At 42.9% G+C, this 19118-nt stretch overlaps 1 protein-coding gene across 2 annotated transcripts in view; it reads left to right on the top strand.

The window, feature by feature from the left end:
- Window positions 1-19118, top strand: part of LOC8043297 (hemicentin-2) — a 248591-nt gene that overhangs the window by 55097 nt on the left and 174376 nt on the right. For both annotated transcript variants that reach the window (XM_029972765.4, XM_042288829.1), the window contains exon 3: window positions 4441-4551. In XM_029972765.4, coding sequence (XP_029828625.3) covers window positions 4441-4551 — 111 coding nt within the window. The remainder of the gene's footprint in view (window positions 1-4440; window positions 4552-19118) is intronic.

The following is a 19118-nucleotide window of genomic DNA, read 5'->3' as shown; positions in this document are numbered from 1 at the left end:
ATAGGGGGTAATCGTCGCGATAAATCAAATAATTAATTATGATTCGTTAATTGACTTTTTAATTTCTGAAAATAAACATATGGTTCCAATTAGAAGCATGATGAGTATCATGAAAAACCACTAAATCATTATTTTTTTATTAGATATACCTTGAGTGCGTGTGGGAGCGCAGTAGTGCACTAAAGTTACCGCTCGTCCAACAGGCACAAGGCCGGAATGAAAATACGCAGATGATATGAAACGGAAAAAACAGCCTTGTTCCTGTAGCTCGGGTGGTAACTTGATCGCTCCACCGTAGTTCCCGCGTGTTCGAAATTGTTCTAATACTGACTGGCTTACTGGTCCTCAATAACGCAAATCAAGTTTATAATAAGAACCGTGGGTTTATTTTCAATAATTAAAACGCCAATGGACTTATTTTATATTGAGATCAACTTTAACACAATGTCATTGTCAACACAACGCCACTGTCCTTCCCAATTGCTTGCAGCTGTTTTTTTTTCTTTTTTTGGGGGGTAGGAACGTTTGAATATCTTTGTTGCGTAGAATTTTGTGTTATATGACCGGCAAGTTCTTAAAAAACACTCAAACGTATCAAATATGTTAATTTAGAACGTTTTATAGCACGTACATGAAGCTGAGAGCCTCAGAAAGTTAGTATAAATTGCTCGATCTTAGTCGTAGTCTTAGCTGAAAGTTTTAACGTAAAATATCCATAATTTTTGTTTAAATTGCTCTGCTTTTTCAACGTTGTCTTCAAGTAGCGCAGCATAATATTTCATGCGTTTTGCTCAAGGACATGCGCTAAACCATTGGCTGCATCCTCCCAGTTTCCGTGCACACCTCATGGAAGTTTTGGCATGCTCGTCAACATGTTTGCTCCTAATTTCAGCCTGGTAACCCAAGTCTACATAAATTTTGAAAAGAGCTAGACACATACAAAAGACAGCATAATGATTCCGTATTGGCAGGTTTTAATGATACTCTAATAATATATTTTGCGGCATTAAAAAATACATTCAATTGATGTTCTTGGTTACCTTATAAATATCCATTTCGTAATGTCCACACCCGTCTTAGCAAGGCCGCAGTCCTGGATTTCGTATCGTTTAAACGCCAGTTCTGCAAAGGGCTTTGCCTCTCCGAGAGGTAATTCGAAACCCCTCGTCTATATTTAGCGGCTCGATTAAAAAACCACAGCGAGATTAAACGATACGTTACTAATGAGCGGTGGGTAATCGGCCAAGAAGTCTTTAAGGCTTACTCGGAACTCCTAAGTGAATGCTTCAAATAATAATGTCTTGTACCCAGTATTAATTTGATTCCTTTTTTTTAATATTTTGTTTTGTCGTATTGAAATGCCTGCACGAGAAAGCTTCGCTCTTATTTCATTTTTATTTTAGAAACTGAGCCGCGCAAAACGGTCTCGCCCATATTAATGACCCTCATTTCCAGTTCCTTATTTCCACCTGCTTGTACTCGAGTAAGCCATTTTTGTTTTAATTTCATGCATAGGTTTTTGGATTCAGTTTGGCACCTGATATCTATTTTTTTAAATATTTCTTTTCACCTTATTATGATTGATAAGGGACCGTGTGCCATGTTTTCTTTTTTTGTTATTTCAAACTGATGCCTGTTGACGTCTTTTTCGATGCGTCTGAAAATCTTCTGAGGTTTTGAGGTCGCCAGCATTTTTACGTCTTGATTTGTATACTTTTTGTATTTCTTGCGATTGATGATTGTGGTGGTTACCGTGGCATAAGCGCCCGTCTCTGCGCTGTGTAGACGTGAATGGTTCTGTCCGTGCGAGGGTCTGAGCGTCCCCTCGCGTTGAAAGTTTAATGATGAAAAATTGATGCGTGTTTCGGGTCCTTTCTCCTAATGCCACTCGCACATATAGTCACACCTGTTATAGTAAAACGATATTCACGTATAGACACACAGTTGTAAAAAAAAAACAAGAAAAAAAGCAGTGTTCGTGTAGGTTCCGCGAGGCCTGCCATTACAAGGCTATTTGAGAAAGACAACAACAAAAAAAGCAAGGAATTGTTAACATATTTGCGTGAAACGAAAACATCAATGCGGGTTTCAATTGCAAGCCAATTAAAAATATCCACATCAAATTTAACAGTTGTAAACTCATTTACTTTTTTTAAACTAGAAGCCGACACATCGCGAGTCAGTGTTATATAAACTATTTAGATAAAATAAAGAGCGATCATGCCAAACCCTTTAAGAAACACTCTTGTATATGGAATTCAGTAGCGATAAAATTATAAATAACGATCTCGCAAAAAAAAAAAAAAAGCCCCCGCTAAATCGAGCGTTATATTTATATTACCCAAGAAAGAAGTCAAAACAAATAATTTTACTCTGCTTGAACTGTAGATTAGACTAATATAAACCTCTTCTGTTTTGTTTGAACCCGCTCAATACTCAATAAGTAATTACCTCAATGCAAGTCCAAACGATTAAAATAAATTAAACATTAAAACAAAAAAAAAATAAAACGTACCGAGTACATTTGTGGGTGTCTCAGGTTTGAATTTTTCAGCGCAGTGCCAAATTCGAAATTCAGCCTAGACGGTTTTCAGAACACGATATATGTACACTATTAATAATAAATAAGGTCCCGTGTTTTTCGGATACATCCGAAAAAACAAAGTCTAAAAACTCTCGCCAGCAACTTTTCCGTCCATTCGAATTTATCCGAAAACTCAACATTTCAAGGTGACAACGAAAAAATAAAAACATAAAAAAAAACGAGGATTTTTTTTCTATAAACTTTAAAAGAGCGCACGGTCAGTGATCCTGAGGAGATGTCATTTCCGTTTCCTTTAAAATCTAGAACTACTGACAAAAAGGGTGTGCCTTTTAGCTAGTCAAGGTTCTTTCAGAACAAGGGGTTATGGTACCCGAACTTTATTGTGTTGTTTTGAGAATTTTGGAAAATTGGGAACACAGTAAAATAAATACTAGATTTCAGAAAATTGGAAATCTAGCAAAATTAAACTCCGATACACCCCTAATTTTCAGTGAAAAGTAAACTCCGAAAACACGTAATCCCAATTATAAACAGTAAAACTAAAACGCTTTGATTTTATATTAATCTTCCACGTATATTAGTGTCTTCTGGAAATGGGGCTAAAGAGTTATATGGCGGTTCTTTGATAGGCTTTCATGATCATGAGATCCCAACGAGCAGAAATTGGGTTGCCTGAATGTTTCGACTACAATAGAGTTCTGGCTATCTTTAGAGAGTTTGGATACGGCCTAATATTAACGAAATATAACTATCGAAAGGTGGTGAAAATACAACCCGGTCAAAGCATGTTGAATAGCTCAGGGTATTAATATTTCAAAGAAAACAAGTAGGTTGGCCTCATTTTCTTATTCACTGACAAAAATAATAATAATGTCTTACTCGACAGAAAGTACTGCATAAATATGTTCACGGGATATTTTATAAACAAACAAACAAATATATAAGTATATATTTAAATAAATACAACGCGTAGTGTAGTCGCTGCTATTAGCGCACGCTCTTTTTGCATTAATGACCCCTTTTTAAATTATTTATGTCCAACGCCCCAAACATACACAACGCAATTAAGCATAATGAATATGTCGATGAAGGCACATAAAATCTCACTTTTAATGACATTGAGTTCCACTACGTTTAATGAAAGAATGGAGTGCGTTTTGTAAACAGTCATTTATCACGAAGAAAAGACAAACAAACGGAAAAAAAATAATAGGACAGAAGACGGAAGTATATTTTTTTTGTTAATTGTTTATGCTTTCAAACTGTTTTAAATGTGAATGACTCTGTTTAACTTTTAAGTCCGATGGCGCTCGGCTCTACGATCCAGTGAAGGTAATAAGAGGAAGCGCCAAAAGTGCGTTGTCATGGAACTGGTTTCCTTCCTCGGTTTGCTCTATTACTAAATAAACCAAATACGCAAAAAAAAAACTTTTAGTTTTTTTTGGTGAAGAATTTTGGTGAAGAAGGAAAAGCAGCGGAGCTGTACTATGTTCCGCCATCTATGAGCAACGGTGGCAGCCAGACAACAGGAAAGGCGGTTGTCTGGTTGCCGCCGTCGCTCATAGATGGCGGTAACTGTCCAGCGGGTTGTGTCGAGATTTATTTGTCCACAGACACAAAACTGAGGAACCTAGCCCTTAGCAATTCCGCAGTAAAAAAACAACAACAACAAAAAACAAACAAACAAAAAAAAACCCGTAGAATTGAGCGTTTCACTTTTGGTGTTGCATTATAGACTCGATCGAATAGTGACGTGGGCTGCGGTCAGAGTTAAAGTGAAACGATGTGCAGAGTGTGTCTAACTTTTGACGTGCCCCGCTCTTCGGTTCACACAAAAAAAAATTATTGTTTTTTTGTTGTTTTTGTTTTTAAATTTTGCCTCCACAACTTTGCAGTGTCTCCCGGCGTTCCCACAATCCTGACGTCAGACGGCACGGCGGTCGATGGGCGCATCGGACCTTTCTTGGTCGGGGACGACCTTCATCTAGTCTGCGTCGTGGACAAAGGTCAGTGCGCGTCTCGACGCTGCGCTCCGAACAAAGCCTTCTCGATAAAGAAGTTGTGCCGCCGCAGTACTTCTCTCTCAACCTACCGAAGGCCAAGGGGGGGGGGGGGGGGGGGGGGAGCACAAATTGGAGACAGCATTCACCTGGGAGTTGCGTTGCATCGGTTTACGTTCCCTTAAAACAGGATCGAATGTGCGTTTCTCGATTTTTCTCAATTTTCGGAACGAAGTTTCCGTTACAAGTTGCAGGGGTTCGAAAGGGTCGCGTTTCCGTTACATTTCTAAGACCGGAACGGGTCATCACATGACGTTAAAATCTGCGTATTTTAATTAAATATATCGTGCCGGATTATTGGTAAATAAAAATAAAGCGAGCGGGTAAAAATATCCATGTGTAGCCACGTTTCGAGGCGTCACGATCACATTTGCTCCAATTCGTCCTTTTCGACTTTTTTTCTCGGACACGTTTCTCATCCCATTGAAATCGGGCGGTCGAAATGGTGGCGAATGGCAAGCCCGACTGCCTAATAAATTGTAATATCTTAGGCAAGCAGACTCAGAACCGCAACGTTATACTTTACTGGAGACTGGCGTTCTACTGCGACCATGGCTGGTTGACGATGATAGAAGGCACAAACACATGTTCTTCTTATCTACAAGGTGTAAGCTCAAACAGCCAAGCTTTCAGTCGTGCGTTAACTCCAATCTATCCTCAAAATTCACGCTGCAGTCTACAGACCAGAAACTCAAACTTAAGCTTTAACTTATGTTCATTTTACGCGCTCTAGATACTTGGGGGCTTCAAATTGTTTCTCAGGGGTTCGCGCGATCAATGTACAGCTTCTTTTTGTGAGATGAGGGCTTAAGAAATATCTTGTCATGGCAGAATTCACTCATATTCACTTCGTAAGTATATTTTGGTTTGATATATAAAGAGGGTAACTCTTACCCAAACTTCGGCGACCGCTGTGAGTCTTAGATAAGGTTCGCGTTCGTGTTATTTTGAACAATCCTCGTTGAAAACGTACGAAATATTATTCCAAATTTGTTTTGCAATAGACCGCCTTTCAAAGGTCTGCCGTCTGTTCGAAGCTGTGTAATTCCTGCACAATGGCGGAAACAAAGCCGTAATACCACAGTCTTGCTGTTCACTTTCTGCGCTTGGTTGCATTAGAAGACATTGAAGCGCAGAGAGAAAATGTGATGAACGCGGTGAGGTTGCGTTTTCGGTTCTGTTTGATTATCTCGTCAGTGCCCATCGCTAGCTGCACACCGGCGTATATATTGACTTGCACCTTGTGCGGCGTCGGGCGTTCCGCCATTGTTGCAGTGGTTCCGACCTTTAAACAATCCCCATGCGACTTTCCAAAGGTCTCTATGTTAACTGTCTTGATATTCCGAAGTGAGCAGATACATCCATTAAAATAAGTCAACTCATGATGTTTTTCTTCCATATTTTAGTTCCCACAAGTAAAAAAAGAACAAACAATTATATAACGTTGTGCTAGTTTTACACGTTTCCTGCGATTCGAATGAAGGGCGTTGGATGTCAATACTGATTTATGCAGTAATGTCGCTGTCAGACAAACACCTTCAAGGCCTTCAGAACCATCTTTCGTTGAGAGCCGGCGAATCAGCTCGCGATCTCGCACCTATTGATGAGCTCTGGTTCGCCGACCCTTTAAAGGAGTTTCCTCTGAAAGCCTCTACACCCCTTGTCAGATATACGACCCCCCAAAACTTCAGTTCAAGGTCAATGCACTGTACGTCGAACTGAAATTTTGGGGTGTAATGGCTGCAACCTTTTTTTTTAGTGTGTAACATGCCCGTCTGACAGCGGTATAACACGAGAACTGAATGGTCGACCTCTTTAAAGGTAAAAATGTTGCACTTGCACTAACTAGTTCAGGGTAGCTCTGAATTATTTTAAAATCAACCAGCTTTTTTTTAAAAATTAGACCTCGATCTTGTATTGGTTCTCAACAGTTGATTTTCATTCAATATCATCACCTCCCCAGATCTCAATAAAGACGATATATAGTTACTTCAACTTAGCTATATCGGCAAAAACTGGGTTGTAACGCGAGACTAGATTACATAAAAAATAAATCGTTGAAAGCAACAAAAAAAAAACATAAAATAAATTAAAATGGTGTTTTGGATTAGTATAAACGTACGCAAAAATAAATAGATGGGTCTATTCGAGGATTTTACAACAAAACCCGCGTGACTAGTAATATTCTCCCCTAACAAGCGATGTTAAATACTATCTAGAAGAGGCTCTACCTTTAATCCGCCCTCAAACCACCGCAACGCGTGTCCAGAAGTCCGTTTTTCCGTGTCTTCTATTGCAAAGCTTGTTTGAATACCGCTCGCCCACCTTCCCCATTCCTACGCCTATATTATATTCCACCTTAGAATGGACCACTGCAGGCACTCCGATTCATCCCAACCAATCCGACGCCGTGTACGAATCATCACGTGACTACTGTTCCGCTTGACCCTGCGCTTTTCCCGACAATGCCTGTGACAATCATCCGGCGTTGTATCGGCTGGTACGGCAGGCGGAGTCCGTGGCGCTCCATCATTAGGGCGATGCGGAGTATAGCGTCTGCGCTTATCGACAGCGACTGGAACGGCGACAGGGAATCCAGACCCCCGCACGAAGGGGATTAGGAGTGGTAAGGAAGCCTGCTTCTTCACCGATCGAATCCTGCAAGCTTACGACTTGGGGGACTCACTGGACGGGCATGGAGAACCGGGAACTGGTTTTGAAAGCCTTCTGGACCGCGGGACATTGTGCAAACGAAATGTGCACGTTTGAAGCGAAAATACAGTCGACCAAAAAGAATGAATCGATGAAAAGAAAGGAGCTCAGCGGGATTCCCCAGCTTGGGAAACTCAATTTCAATAACCTCTCCTCAGCGAGCAACTTTTTACAGCGGAGCAATTAAGGGCTAGTTTTTCCAGTATCGTGTCCGTTAGCAAACAAGAGTATGGTCTTTCAATAGAGCTTTGCCACTATTTGCGTCAGCTTTGAACCCGGATGCAATTATATGCTCCGTGCCCAAAAAACGGTCATGGCCAACTTTCTGGGATATGGCGAGGAATAAAAAAAAGTTTAAAGAAAATATTGCAATTATATTTGATGTGCGTTCTGATACCAGGCTATTACAATTCACGAAAAAATTACGATTTTTTGTCAAGAAAAGCAGAAATTGATAATGTAAGCCATAAAATTCAATCAAAAGAACAATGTAGACCCGAGGAATAAAAACTACACTCGTCCGAAAGTTTAATTACTGCTTATTGATATTTTATGGCTGTCATCTCATACATTCTTTAGGAACATTGCGATGTTTGTTGGTGTTCAGCTAAATTTCTAATTTTAGGGAATTTGCCCAGGCGTCGATGTCTATGAAAGTTGGGAATAAACACCCAATGTTACTCGATAAGGTTTCCAAAAAGGTATATTGCATATTATGAAAGCGAAATAGCATATATATATATATATATATATATATAATTTTGGGTGAGGTAGTACGTTCACAACAGTAGTGCGCTTGTGTTTTCGCGGCTACGTGTGTTTTTCTGTAAGCTGAGTTGTCAGCCTTCCGGTGTACGTTTCTTGGACTTATTTCTTGTTTCTTTTGACGCTGTGTTTGATTCGCCATCAATCATCAATTCGCCCAAGTATAGTTTTTCTTAAAGATTTCCTTTTCTGCTTCCCCGTTCCTCGTTTCGTTAGGTTAAACAAAACAACAACAAAAAAAAAAACTCTAGCGTTTTAACCCGTGGGATTCTTTTTTTTCTTTTTTTTTTTTAATGTGTGGGAAAACGTTAGAAAACGCGTGCCAAAACAGCGTTTCCTAATCCGAGAATCAGAGGATTACTCACGCTTTTTTATGTTTGTACAATTGTGAGTAGCCGTCCGTGTTTACAGGAGAACGATGCCGTTGTCAGATTAAAACGTTTTATTTTTAGCACGTTTACCACTACTGATGATTTCATCGATTTTTACGCATTCTAAAGCTATATCTTTATATGGCAGTTCCTTAAGGCCGTTTCTTACTCGTTTTGCTCTCACCGAATGAAATCACCAAGTCACGTGATATCAAAGCGTCATGTGAAGTGATGGTACGACGCGACGTGATGGCGTGGTGTCATGTGAAATCACAGTGTCACGCAACGTGACATCGTAGTGCCATATGATGTAACATCGTCACAAGACGTTATAATATTGCGTGGCGTCACAAAAATCGCGTGATGTCACAAACTCACGTCACCTCACTGTATTGCGTGACGTGACGTGACAACCTTCCTTTTAATTTTAGAGGGAATGTAGCCCCGCTTAAATTCTGATAAAAATTGCTGCTTGTTAATATTCCATCCAGTGGTATCGCAGCTTTATTGAATTTGGGGGATGTCTAGCCAGGCGATTTTTTTTTCTTATATACTGGAATAGATTAGTTCACTTAAAAAAACTAGGCTGGTTTTCTAGATATAAAACAAACTAATTATTATTTAAAACACAATTTTGAATTAAGTGCTACCACAGCTAGCGCTTGATCGCGTGACATGTGAACATCGCGTCTCAGACGCTTGGGCGGAACATCCTAAGAAATCCTTGGAGACTGTCTCAAATGATATTGACTCATTTTGTTTACGGCAAGCCTGCCCTGGTTCAACCCAAATACTGTAAACGACTAAATTTTCGCGAGGACCTAAGTTTCGCGAATTTTGCGAATCGCCTACAATTCGCAAAAAATACGTACCGCGAACAATTCGGCCAATATGCGAACGCTATGGAAGCTACACTCGATTCGCGAAAACTAGAACCCGCGAATAATTTCAAATTTTTAGTTTTGGTCCGATTCGCGAAAATGTGAGCCCGCGAAAATTAAGTCGTTTACAGTATTGTTTTAATGACACAATAAAATGAATAGGTGAACTATTAGGTAGATTGTTACAAACACGAAAATGCCAAAAGAGAGGACCGCGGAAAGAAGACTGGAGAACGCTGGTATATAAATTTCTTGTATTTAAGTACAATTTTTTAGATGGTAGTTCCTAAAAATACCTGCTTCCTGTGTCCACTTTATTGGCGAATTAATATAAAAGTACATTATCTCTTTCTCCCTTGAATATTAACGTATAATTTGATGACATGCTCAAAAAGTTTAGTTAGGCGAGTTGCTTCATGACTGGGTAGAAGTGCCGAATGACAGAGGCACGTGAAGTAGGCAACGACAACACCGAGCGCTTCGTGTTATTCTTACCTTCGCCACTTGTCCTTGTTCTTCGGCGCTTTTATCCAGAATACATACTCATGGAAGCGTAAAAAAAAAAGAAGAATACAAAAAAGCGAAAAAAAGGGGGAGGAAAACAAAGTGGGGAGAACGGGGAGACATACGACACGCGCTAAAGCGAGAACAAAACCAGCATTAAAAGCACGGAAGGAAGGAAAATGTGCTCATGGAAACTAACAGAGAGTTATGGGAAAGAACAAACAGCGTACGTCTTGTCTGTCGACGCGGCCACCGACGAGCCGACACTGCAGAGGCTGCCATACTAGACACTTTTACTGAAAGAGGGCAAGAAAGAAAATGGGGAAACGGCTTCCGGCACTTTTTTGTCGCTGCTAAGTGGGTAGTTAGAAACGAGCGAAAGACCCGGAAGAACGCCCCGTTGACGAGTGTGTTGATCCAAGTTCGTTGGTTTTTCTCGCCGATTTCTTCTCATTCTTTATTTCCAGATTTAATTAGAGCTATCGCATTTAAAACCGACTATCCCCTCTTGATCGGAACATCAATGTTCGGTAATCGGCTGCACGAATAACAACCGAAAGCGCGAGATATTAGGGAATTGTAGTAGACCGTTTTTCTCCTCCGCTACGGTATCCCTGAAGAAAACGCCGCAGCTGCGCATGCGCGCCGCCAGCCTTCTCTGCATAGTTCAAGGTCTTGCGGCGGATCACGGAGCGCTATCCGGGTGCTTAGCGGGCTGCGGGAACGGTCTACTACAATTCCCCATTACCGGAGGACATCTGTATCGTGCACGGGATCCGAAAAGGCAACTGCGGCTGCAATGTCTTCAAACTTCATCGTTTTCTAAATGACTAAAAGCTCCGGCGGCCGTGGGTTGTGTACGTAAGCAGAAAATACTTTTTCTCGATGCCATCCTCTCGAGTTTGCTCGGAACATTTCGTGAATAGGGCGCGCACCGAACTTGTCGCTGTACTGTCGATGAACATGCGCTACACTCGCGAGGTAGGTGTAAGTTTTCTCGTGAGAATCACTGCTACAGCTTGTAACATTTCTTAACATAATTTATATCTTACAGTAATGACAATGACTCAATTTTATCGTCTACAACGCTTAGTGGAAAGCTAATTTCCGCCGCCGGGTGTGGCTGGAAATGGTTGAAAAGTTAGTTTTGTTGGCTTTCCTTAATCGCAATCTTCTGCGCGATAGCAGAGAGCCGTGGATTTATGTTGACGGTCACAACGTGACTGAGTTCTTGTTTTCCAAATTAGTTCATAACGTTGCTGGAAAGAAAACTTATATTGCTGAAACATGCTGATGCATCAATTTCGAATCACTGGAATCACTGGTTGACTCGCTCCGGCAATGGGCCCATATCGATTTTGCCATTTTCACTGTTATACAGAAAACACACTTTTGGACGCGGGATTCTCTAATAAAGCTTTTATAAGCATCTGCAAGCAGGAGGAAGCTACCTTCGACCGTTCCCTGCAGTGCTCTTATATTGCGCGTCCTTGTTCACACTACATTCGATTGTTGTAAATGACACGAAAGCCAAAAATATGCTCGGTGACCTGTATCAAAAAAGACAAAAAACCCGAAGGAAACTTCAATCACTGTAAACTGACACACTATTTTGAGTACTCAGCTCCGATTTGTATATCGGTGGCACGTTCAGTGCCGCTCTTCTCGGCATCATCGCCCTGACGGACGCCATAATGTGGGTCAAGAAACTTTCCCAATCAGTTGAAAAACGCCACCCGCGACACACAAGAACACAAATCGTGCCCTACGTCGGATACCCAGCACTTTGGAGTACCCAACCAGCACGCCCAACGCGGGAGAGGCTCCCCGATGAACATTTCCGCCACGGTTCCGAACCACTCATCATGGCCGCGAAACCCCACGTTCCCGTATTCAAAATGACGCTATACCCACAATAAAACGGTCTATAACTCGCTGTGCCTTAAGATGACAGTGACGTAAGAGCTACCCTCTTACAGGATCAATCAGCCGCATCTCTTTCATCACCACCTGGCCCCGCCCTCTGCGCAAAGACATAGACGGGAGCATGATCATGTGACAAAAGATCGACGCACGGCTGCTTTAAACGAGCCCGTAGCTTCCGCCGCACTGTCAGCTTAGGGATGGGCGAAGTGTATGAGAGAATCTTAAGGTGAGAGTGTCGCGCCAAAGCAGACAAGGAGGAGGAGGATGAAAACAAAACATCGTCCCAGAATTTCGACAACGAGCGTAGCGTCTGCACGGCAGAGACTTCGCGATGGACCACGCGGAAGCCTATGCCCGTTCTCGAAAGTTCCTGACTGCATTCCTGAAGGAACCCCCGACATAAAAACCGGGTTTCGAAACGACAGTAATTCTGCGCGAGTGCTCGTTCAAGAACAACTTTATTGCTGCGTACTTCTTAGCTGTGACGACATGCATTGTTTCGATTCAGCCGCCGTAACGACTTCTTTGGCGAGATTAACCAATAAAAGCTCGAGCACAAGTCCCGATGCTACAAACTCGATAATCCGAGATAGAGAGGTGAGTAGGACTTTTTCGTCATTATAGCGTGCACCGAAATTTATCGATAAACGTCATTAAAAATGATTGTTTTTTTACGCAACGGGGAAACAGAATTATGCACCGAGAATTAGTCCTTCTGCGCGAAAGTTGTATTTAGTTTGTTTCGATTATCTCGTGTTTAAGGCCAACATACATTTGATGCTAATACAGATGGTCGATTTCAATTAAAGTGCCTTTATAAAAAATATGCGATGACCAAAGAGAAAAAAAGAGGAGGCTTAAAAAAAGAAATGATAAAACCCGGATGTACTATTAAGACAGAGACGTTTACAGCTCGTACGTGCCTGTCTTTTATAGTTGTTTAATATTTTTTTTCGCCATATTCATCAACACGTTCCCTTGATTCCGCCTGCAAAACAACCTTGATTTTTTTTTTTTTTTTATGCTTTTCGCCGCAGCATGACCGAATGTTTCACAGCTTTTCGAGCCCTTTATTGTATACGTGCTTGAGGCGCTGCCAAGCAAAAAGAATATACCGCTAAGCGCTATTTTCTTCTTTCTCGGAGAGCAATACACTTCAAAAGTTTTCTGCGTAAAACCGCTTCGGATGAAGCGAATAAATAATAAACGTGATGCATCGTTCATCGAGCGCATTTGTGCATGTCTCCCTCGGTTACGGTTCATCTGACGCCAGAATAGAGCGCGGCGTTTTCCTGTCCACGGTTTGGGGAGACAGTCCAAAGAACGTGCACACCGCATTGTTTGTTTGTTTCGTGTGTGTTTTCTGCGTCTTCTTTTTGCCGGTCGTCGTGTTGTTGGATTATGCAAGGGGCTTTACGGGAAAGCGACGCTGCCAACTGTTTTTCTTGTTTGCTCTGGATATGGGTACAAGCATGCTATCCAGCCAGCTCTTTTCGGCCAACAAGCCCAAGCTAGTTTTCGCAGTTCGGAGCCCCCGCCATTATTATCCACCAGCAGCCTATTTCTTTCTTGTTTATGGATGGTCCTTTATCGCCTGTTTTCGTGTTTGTGCGTTTACGCGCCCGCGCGCTTGTGTGTATGTGTATGTCTGTGTGTGCGTGTGTATATATGTATGTCTGTGTGTGCGGAATCCGGTGGAGATCGGATTGTATGTGCTCGCAAATCGTGTGCCGAGTAAGCTAGTGCTTTTTGGTGCGTCGTCTGGAAAGGGCGCTGGAGTTCTGGAGACGGAGAGTATAGGGGAGAATGTACCGTGTGTTTGAAATAAAAACAAACCGTGCTTTTCTTTCTACAAAGAAAAAAAAAAGAAAAATAAGAAAATTTCGCACTCTTGACCGCTCAGTCTTCTAGCCAAGTGTAGGCGTAAGTGGTTGGAATTTTTCACAACTCCTCGTTATCTGATTCAAAAGTTATGAGCTAATCCTAAAAACATTCAATGCGATAAAAAGAAGACAATAGAGCCCGCAAACACGCGAAGATTAATGGCGCCTGTTTCCGGGAAACGGCACCGCGTTTCCTCGTTGAAAACGTGCGAAAATTGCGTATAACTTTGGGATGAGATTACCCTTCTGGTCCCGAGCCGCTATAAAGTTGCTGCCGCGCTGCTTCTGCGTCATACACATGCGTCATACACATGACACATGGTGTACGCTGGAGACACAATGACAGAAGTATCGTCGGTCACGGGTCAAGCGTACTTGAAGTCTATCTGTTTCCCACATTTGCACGCTTCGAACATTCTTGCAGGCCGTTTCAGAGCACAGCTCTTAGGCGCCCGTTTCCGGCTTGAGCGGCGTCGACGTCGCCCTCGCCGTCGCCGTCGGCGTAAAAAAGGCACGACCAAATTGGCGTCGCGGAGGCCTGAAGAGCGGCGGTCGGCGCTGCCGTTTGCCGACCCAAACCAGTTTTCGGCTTCACGGCGCGACGTACGGCGCCGCGGGCGCCGCAGAGTCAACCGCTCCGTGCGCGGTTCAGAGCTCGGCGCCGCACGCCGCAGAAGAGAGGAGCCAATGGGAAGTGGCGTAGATAGTTATGTCGCGATGCCATGGCAACGCTCAAGCCGGTCCTCGGTGCGTCTTTCACGTTCCGAAGGACGTGTTTTGTGTCGTCTGCTCTCCCTATTTCCCCCCGATGCCTTCCCCAACGGAGCGGTTCCTTGAAACTCTGCGACTGTTTCCCTTTTTATATGAGAAGACGCAGCCAGACTACCTAGATAAGGACGCTAGGAACAACCGCTGGGAAATTATAGGAAAGGAATTCAAAATTACAAGTGAGTTTCTCCGTGGTACTTGTTGCATGTCGTCTGTGTTGTGATGGATGTCGTGTTGATTTGGTGACATTTTCGAAAGTAGCCTTCATCTCTGGCGCGCCGCCGGGGCAGCAAAGCCCCGGCGGCGCGCCAGACCTGTTCTGTCCTTCGGTGTTTCGGTAGATCCAACTTGGCCGGACCCAAAACCTGCGCCTCCTTCCCTTCAGAGCACGGCGACGTCGCAAGATCAACGAGCAGGCTAGGATAATCACATTCACGCCGATCACCAGGTCATTATGGACTCCTACCATGTAGGCAGCGAGTGCAAAACGGAAGAATGTAACGAAGAGCAGACGACGAAAGAGCGGGAAATCTGACGGGAGGCGCGATCGCGGGATCCAGTGCTGTCACGTGACGCCTGCAAAACGGAGGCCAATGTGGACTCCTTGCGTTGGAACGCCGGACGGCGGTGCCGCCCGGCGGCGCCGTTCACGCTAGTGTGGTCAGGCGTCAACCGCGGTGAGAAACGTTCATAATGCACCGCGGTGACGCGCGCGTTGCATTATGGGACGTTTTCCATAATGCACCGCGTGGGAGGCAGGAAAAGGATGGAGGAAGAGGGGGAGGAGGCGAGAAGCACGGGAGGATTAGATGAGGAGAGAGGAGGAGAGGGTACGGATGAGGAGGAGGGGCATACCGTTCCCTCCCCTCCTCCTCCTCAAGAGCTGCGCTCTAATTCGGCATTACAGGTAAACGCCTTTCATTTTTTCGCGACCGATTTGACAGGACTCTCCAAACAAGAAAGAAACGAGCCTCAGACATTAGGGAGTTTTCGGGAACCGTTTTTGGACATCCTAAATGGTACGATGAGCCCTCCGGCAGGAACTGCGCATATGTGCTACCGCAGAAAACTCGCTCAAGCGCAGTTCCTACCGGAGGGCCCATCCTTCCGTATGGGGTGTTCAGAAACGGGTTCCTAAAACTCCCTAATGTCTGCCGACTGTCGTTTGTATAATGTATGGTAGCAGTGTGACAGTGGTTTAACGCTACATTTTGGGCAGAAACCGAACGTTCGGCGATGCGTCGGTTAACTTTTGGGAAAAAAAGACACGCTTTTGTTTGTTTTGTCCAAACACTCGGTATCGCGGAAACTGTGTCTTAACAAAGATGAGTTTATTGGTTTAGGCACCAAACAGCGTGGTGTATATATCTACGTGGAAGCTGGAAAGATGGTTGATGAAGGTAAAACCGACGAAGTAGGGACGTGTGAGAAGGTCGTAGCAAGCATAACACACATGGACAGATGAGTGCGATCGACCTGTATAGGAACGTTTGGCAGGGCCAGGGGGCGTGCTGGAGCGATACCAGTGGCACCGCGCCGAAGCGCAAATTCGCCCTCTTGCGGCATTCGCACGTCCCGTCGAGTTGCCATGTTGCAACGGGGACTACAGAGATGCAATATTATTGCGGCTTTCTCTGTGTTGAAAAAAATAATGGTGATAATTTTTTAAGGGAGGCGAACCTCTGCAATGAAAGGTTGCCCGTGTGCCCTTATCTGTGCTAGGTTTCCGGGGTGAAGGACATAATCCAGGTGTGAAAACATTGTCGACAGCGAAGTGCATTTTGCAAGTGCAAGACCGCGTCGCTATTGGCATCCGTCTCAAGGTAAATGCTATTTTTTATGCCTTCGGTCACTCTTGAAACTCAGCTATTCGGACAAAGATGAGGATGCTAGATTGTGTAAATTGTTTTTTCGCGCTCAGCTGCCTGGTCGCAGCCACTGCTCCAACTTAGGCAAGTGTTCTTAGAAAGTGAGAGTTATCGACTCCTGGATGCGCGCCGCCATTCGTGCAAATTAATTCAATGACAACGCAAACACAGCAAGACCACAACGCTAGGTCAAACTAAATATAAAACCAAAATGGGGCCCGAGTGCGCAGCCTCTAGTATACATTTCTTTTCAACTATACGTTCAAGTCAGTGCGAAATGCGGCCTATGAATATCTGCCACAAGTTTACCTCCTGTCTTTGGCCGCTTACTCGCTTTCTCTTGTAAGCATTGGGGCCCAACATTGGCAGGTAAGCAAAGTGAGTTTGGTTCTGAAACTTTAAAGTTGTTCACAAAGTGATAACTGCATATTTGGGTTCCTTTTGTCAAAAGCCTCGGGGAACCATCGTAGCTATTATACATTAGGAACCTATTGTTAAATGTCAGCTTCGTATTGTGGGCGCAAGCTCAATCCGTCCTCAAAGTGACGGCACGTGCTCCCCCAAACAACGCCAAACCCTTAGACGCTCTTGCGTGCGATCTACGAAACGTTAACCTTAACAGGACAATTAGGCGTAGTTTCACTACTGAATCATACACAAAGATAGAGAAACATTGATTAACCCTTTCCTCTGCACAGCTGGCGATTCGTGCTTCTGGCAGTCATTCTTGAATCACTTCCCATGAAACGAATAAAACTTCTCGGGAGACAGATATATGCCGTGGCGTTCAAGTATACATCAATACCTAGTGCCCTGCCCTTTTGCATTCGGTACACTACTTTACAAAGTGCGAGGCCAGCATGACAAACACAAAAGCGTCCCGCGTCGTCTGCTTCGCGTACGCCTAACTAAAATGGGTGCGCGTCGCCAGGCGTATGCGCGGCAAAACATGAGCCGCACAGCCCTCTAGTGTGCAACGGTTGATAGTGGAGCTTGTTGGTACATACTTGTATATATATTTGACAGCTTGAACCAGGGGAAGATATAGAGAAATTGAGACAGGAGAGAATAGACAGCTGTCTATTCTCTCCTGTCTCAATTTCTCTATATCTTCCCCTGGTTCAAGCTGTCAAATATACATACTCTAGAGTGCTTAGATGTAGCCACTCAGCACACTTCCGGGTATACAGAGCGTCTTATTTTCGTTGGACGGTCAGATGTTTGGCTGGCTGTTATGACGTTGGCCAGCAACAAGCGACATAGTACTTGCATTTTGCCTTCGCAAACGTTTCTCAAACATTTTTTTAGCAGGAATATGTTTGTCATGTCGTCAGTTAGCGCGAAAACTACATCCCAGTTGTTTTTTTTTGTGTCTTTTTGTTGCGTTTTGGGGGTACAACCTATTAAAAAACGCCAATTTATATGGGTTTTAATTTGGTGTACTGGACGAACAGGTTAGTAGTTTTGAAGACAGGCTTCCAAACTGTAAATATTGGGCAATATAAATCGGCGATCGCTCGTTTATTTGAACTGCGTTACTCTGGAAAGGTGCTTAAGGAAACTGACACGAAGATCAAAATTAAGCAGTCCGCCTCGATTTGGTCATGACCTTCTTGTAGCAATCAGTCGTTTTCCTGTGTTATAACCAAAACTTAAACGAAAGCTGTTTTTGCAAATTTTATTTTGAAGTGTGTTTCAAGAATTGAGGAATTTGCTCTGCAAAACGTGTTACTCAGACATAAACACTTAAAAATGTTCGACACGGTTATCGTCCACGTCTTCATTATAACATTGAGTACGCTGTGAAACATTAGCGTCCGATTAACATCACAATAGGAGGAGGAACATGAAAAGAGCGTGGAAATATTTATTCGCTAATTATATCGGTAAATGCTTAATCTGCGATTATAATAGCTTGGTTTAGAATTTTCAAGAACACAGGAAGTATGCTAGCAGAGCTAGCTATGACTGCGAGGTTTTACAGTTTTAAAATAAATAAAATATAGTCCTAGTCCTTTTTTCCCCTAGCCATTCAAAATGAACGACGTGGGACCAAAGCCTTAACAAGAGTAATTAGCCGGGAACAACCGTTTGTGTTCTGTAAACAGTTATGATGCGGGTCGGAAGGTATATAAAAGAATATTGCAGCGTATTTCGGTGGTGTTTTCGTTTTAAATGTTGAGATAAAAGTTGCACAAATGGTCAATTGCTAGAGGCAATACTATATCACAAAGAAATGCATCTCCATATTACGCACGCAAAAAAAAGAAAAAGAGATTGTGGGAATTGCAATATGGATATTTTGCACAATGCGTGAAGAACATCTTCACTACAAATGGCATTGCGGCAGTGAATGAAAACGTGCCCCCTGTTTCAGATGTTTTATATAGTGCAAATGCTTTGTAGCGTAGAACAAATACACCCTTTTCATTAGTCACACTTTTATTCGTATATGTTTTTTTTTTATTTTTATTAATAATGCTCAGGTACTTTAGGAATTACATCATAAAAAAGTTTACAACGAATTAAAAAAAAACAGGTAGTTATGTTAAGCTAGACTGGAACTATTTCACATTAAATTGATTACGTGAACAAAAACAATAAAGATACGACGCTGGGCAACAAACAATGCACCTTCAGTTGCGAACGGAAACCTGCAAGAAGCAGAAAGGTTAATCGTAATGAAAGCCAAAACTTTCATGGTCAATATAAAAACAAATAAATACAAAAAATGCATTTTCAACTAATAAAAAAATGCACTAAAGTAGATAGCACAATTGGCGGCTTCATGCGTGACGATCACTAGTGTTCGTGCAGTTGATGTGACAGGGTCTA

Source organism: Ixodes scapularis, unplaced genomic scaffold (genome assembly GCF_016920785.2).
Source record: "Ixodes scapularis isolate PalLabHiFi unplaced genomic scaffold, ASM1692078v2 PGA_scaffold11__112_contigs__length_91849675, whole genome shotgun sequence".
NCBI lineage: Eukaryota > Metazoa > Arthropoda > Arachnida > Ixodida > Ixodidae > Ixodes > Ixodes scapularis.
This window is presented reverse-complemented; position numbering and strand designations above follow the sequence as displayed.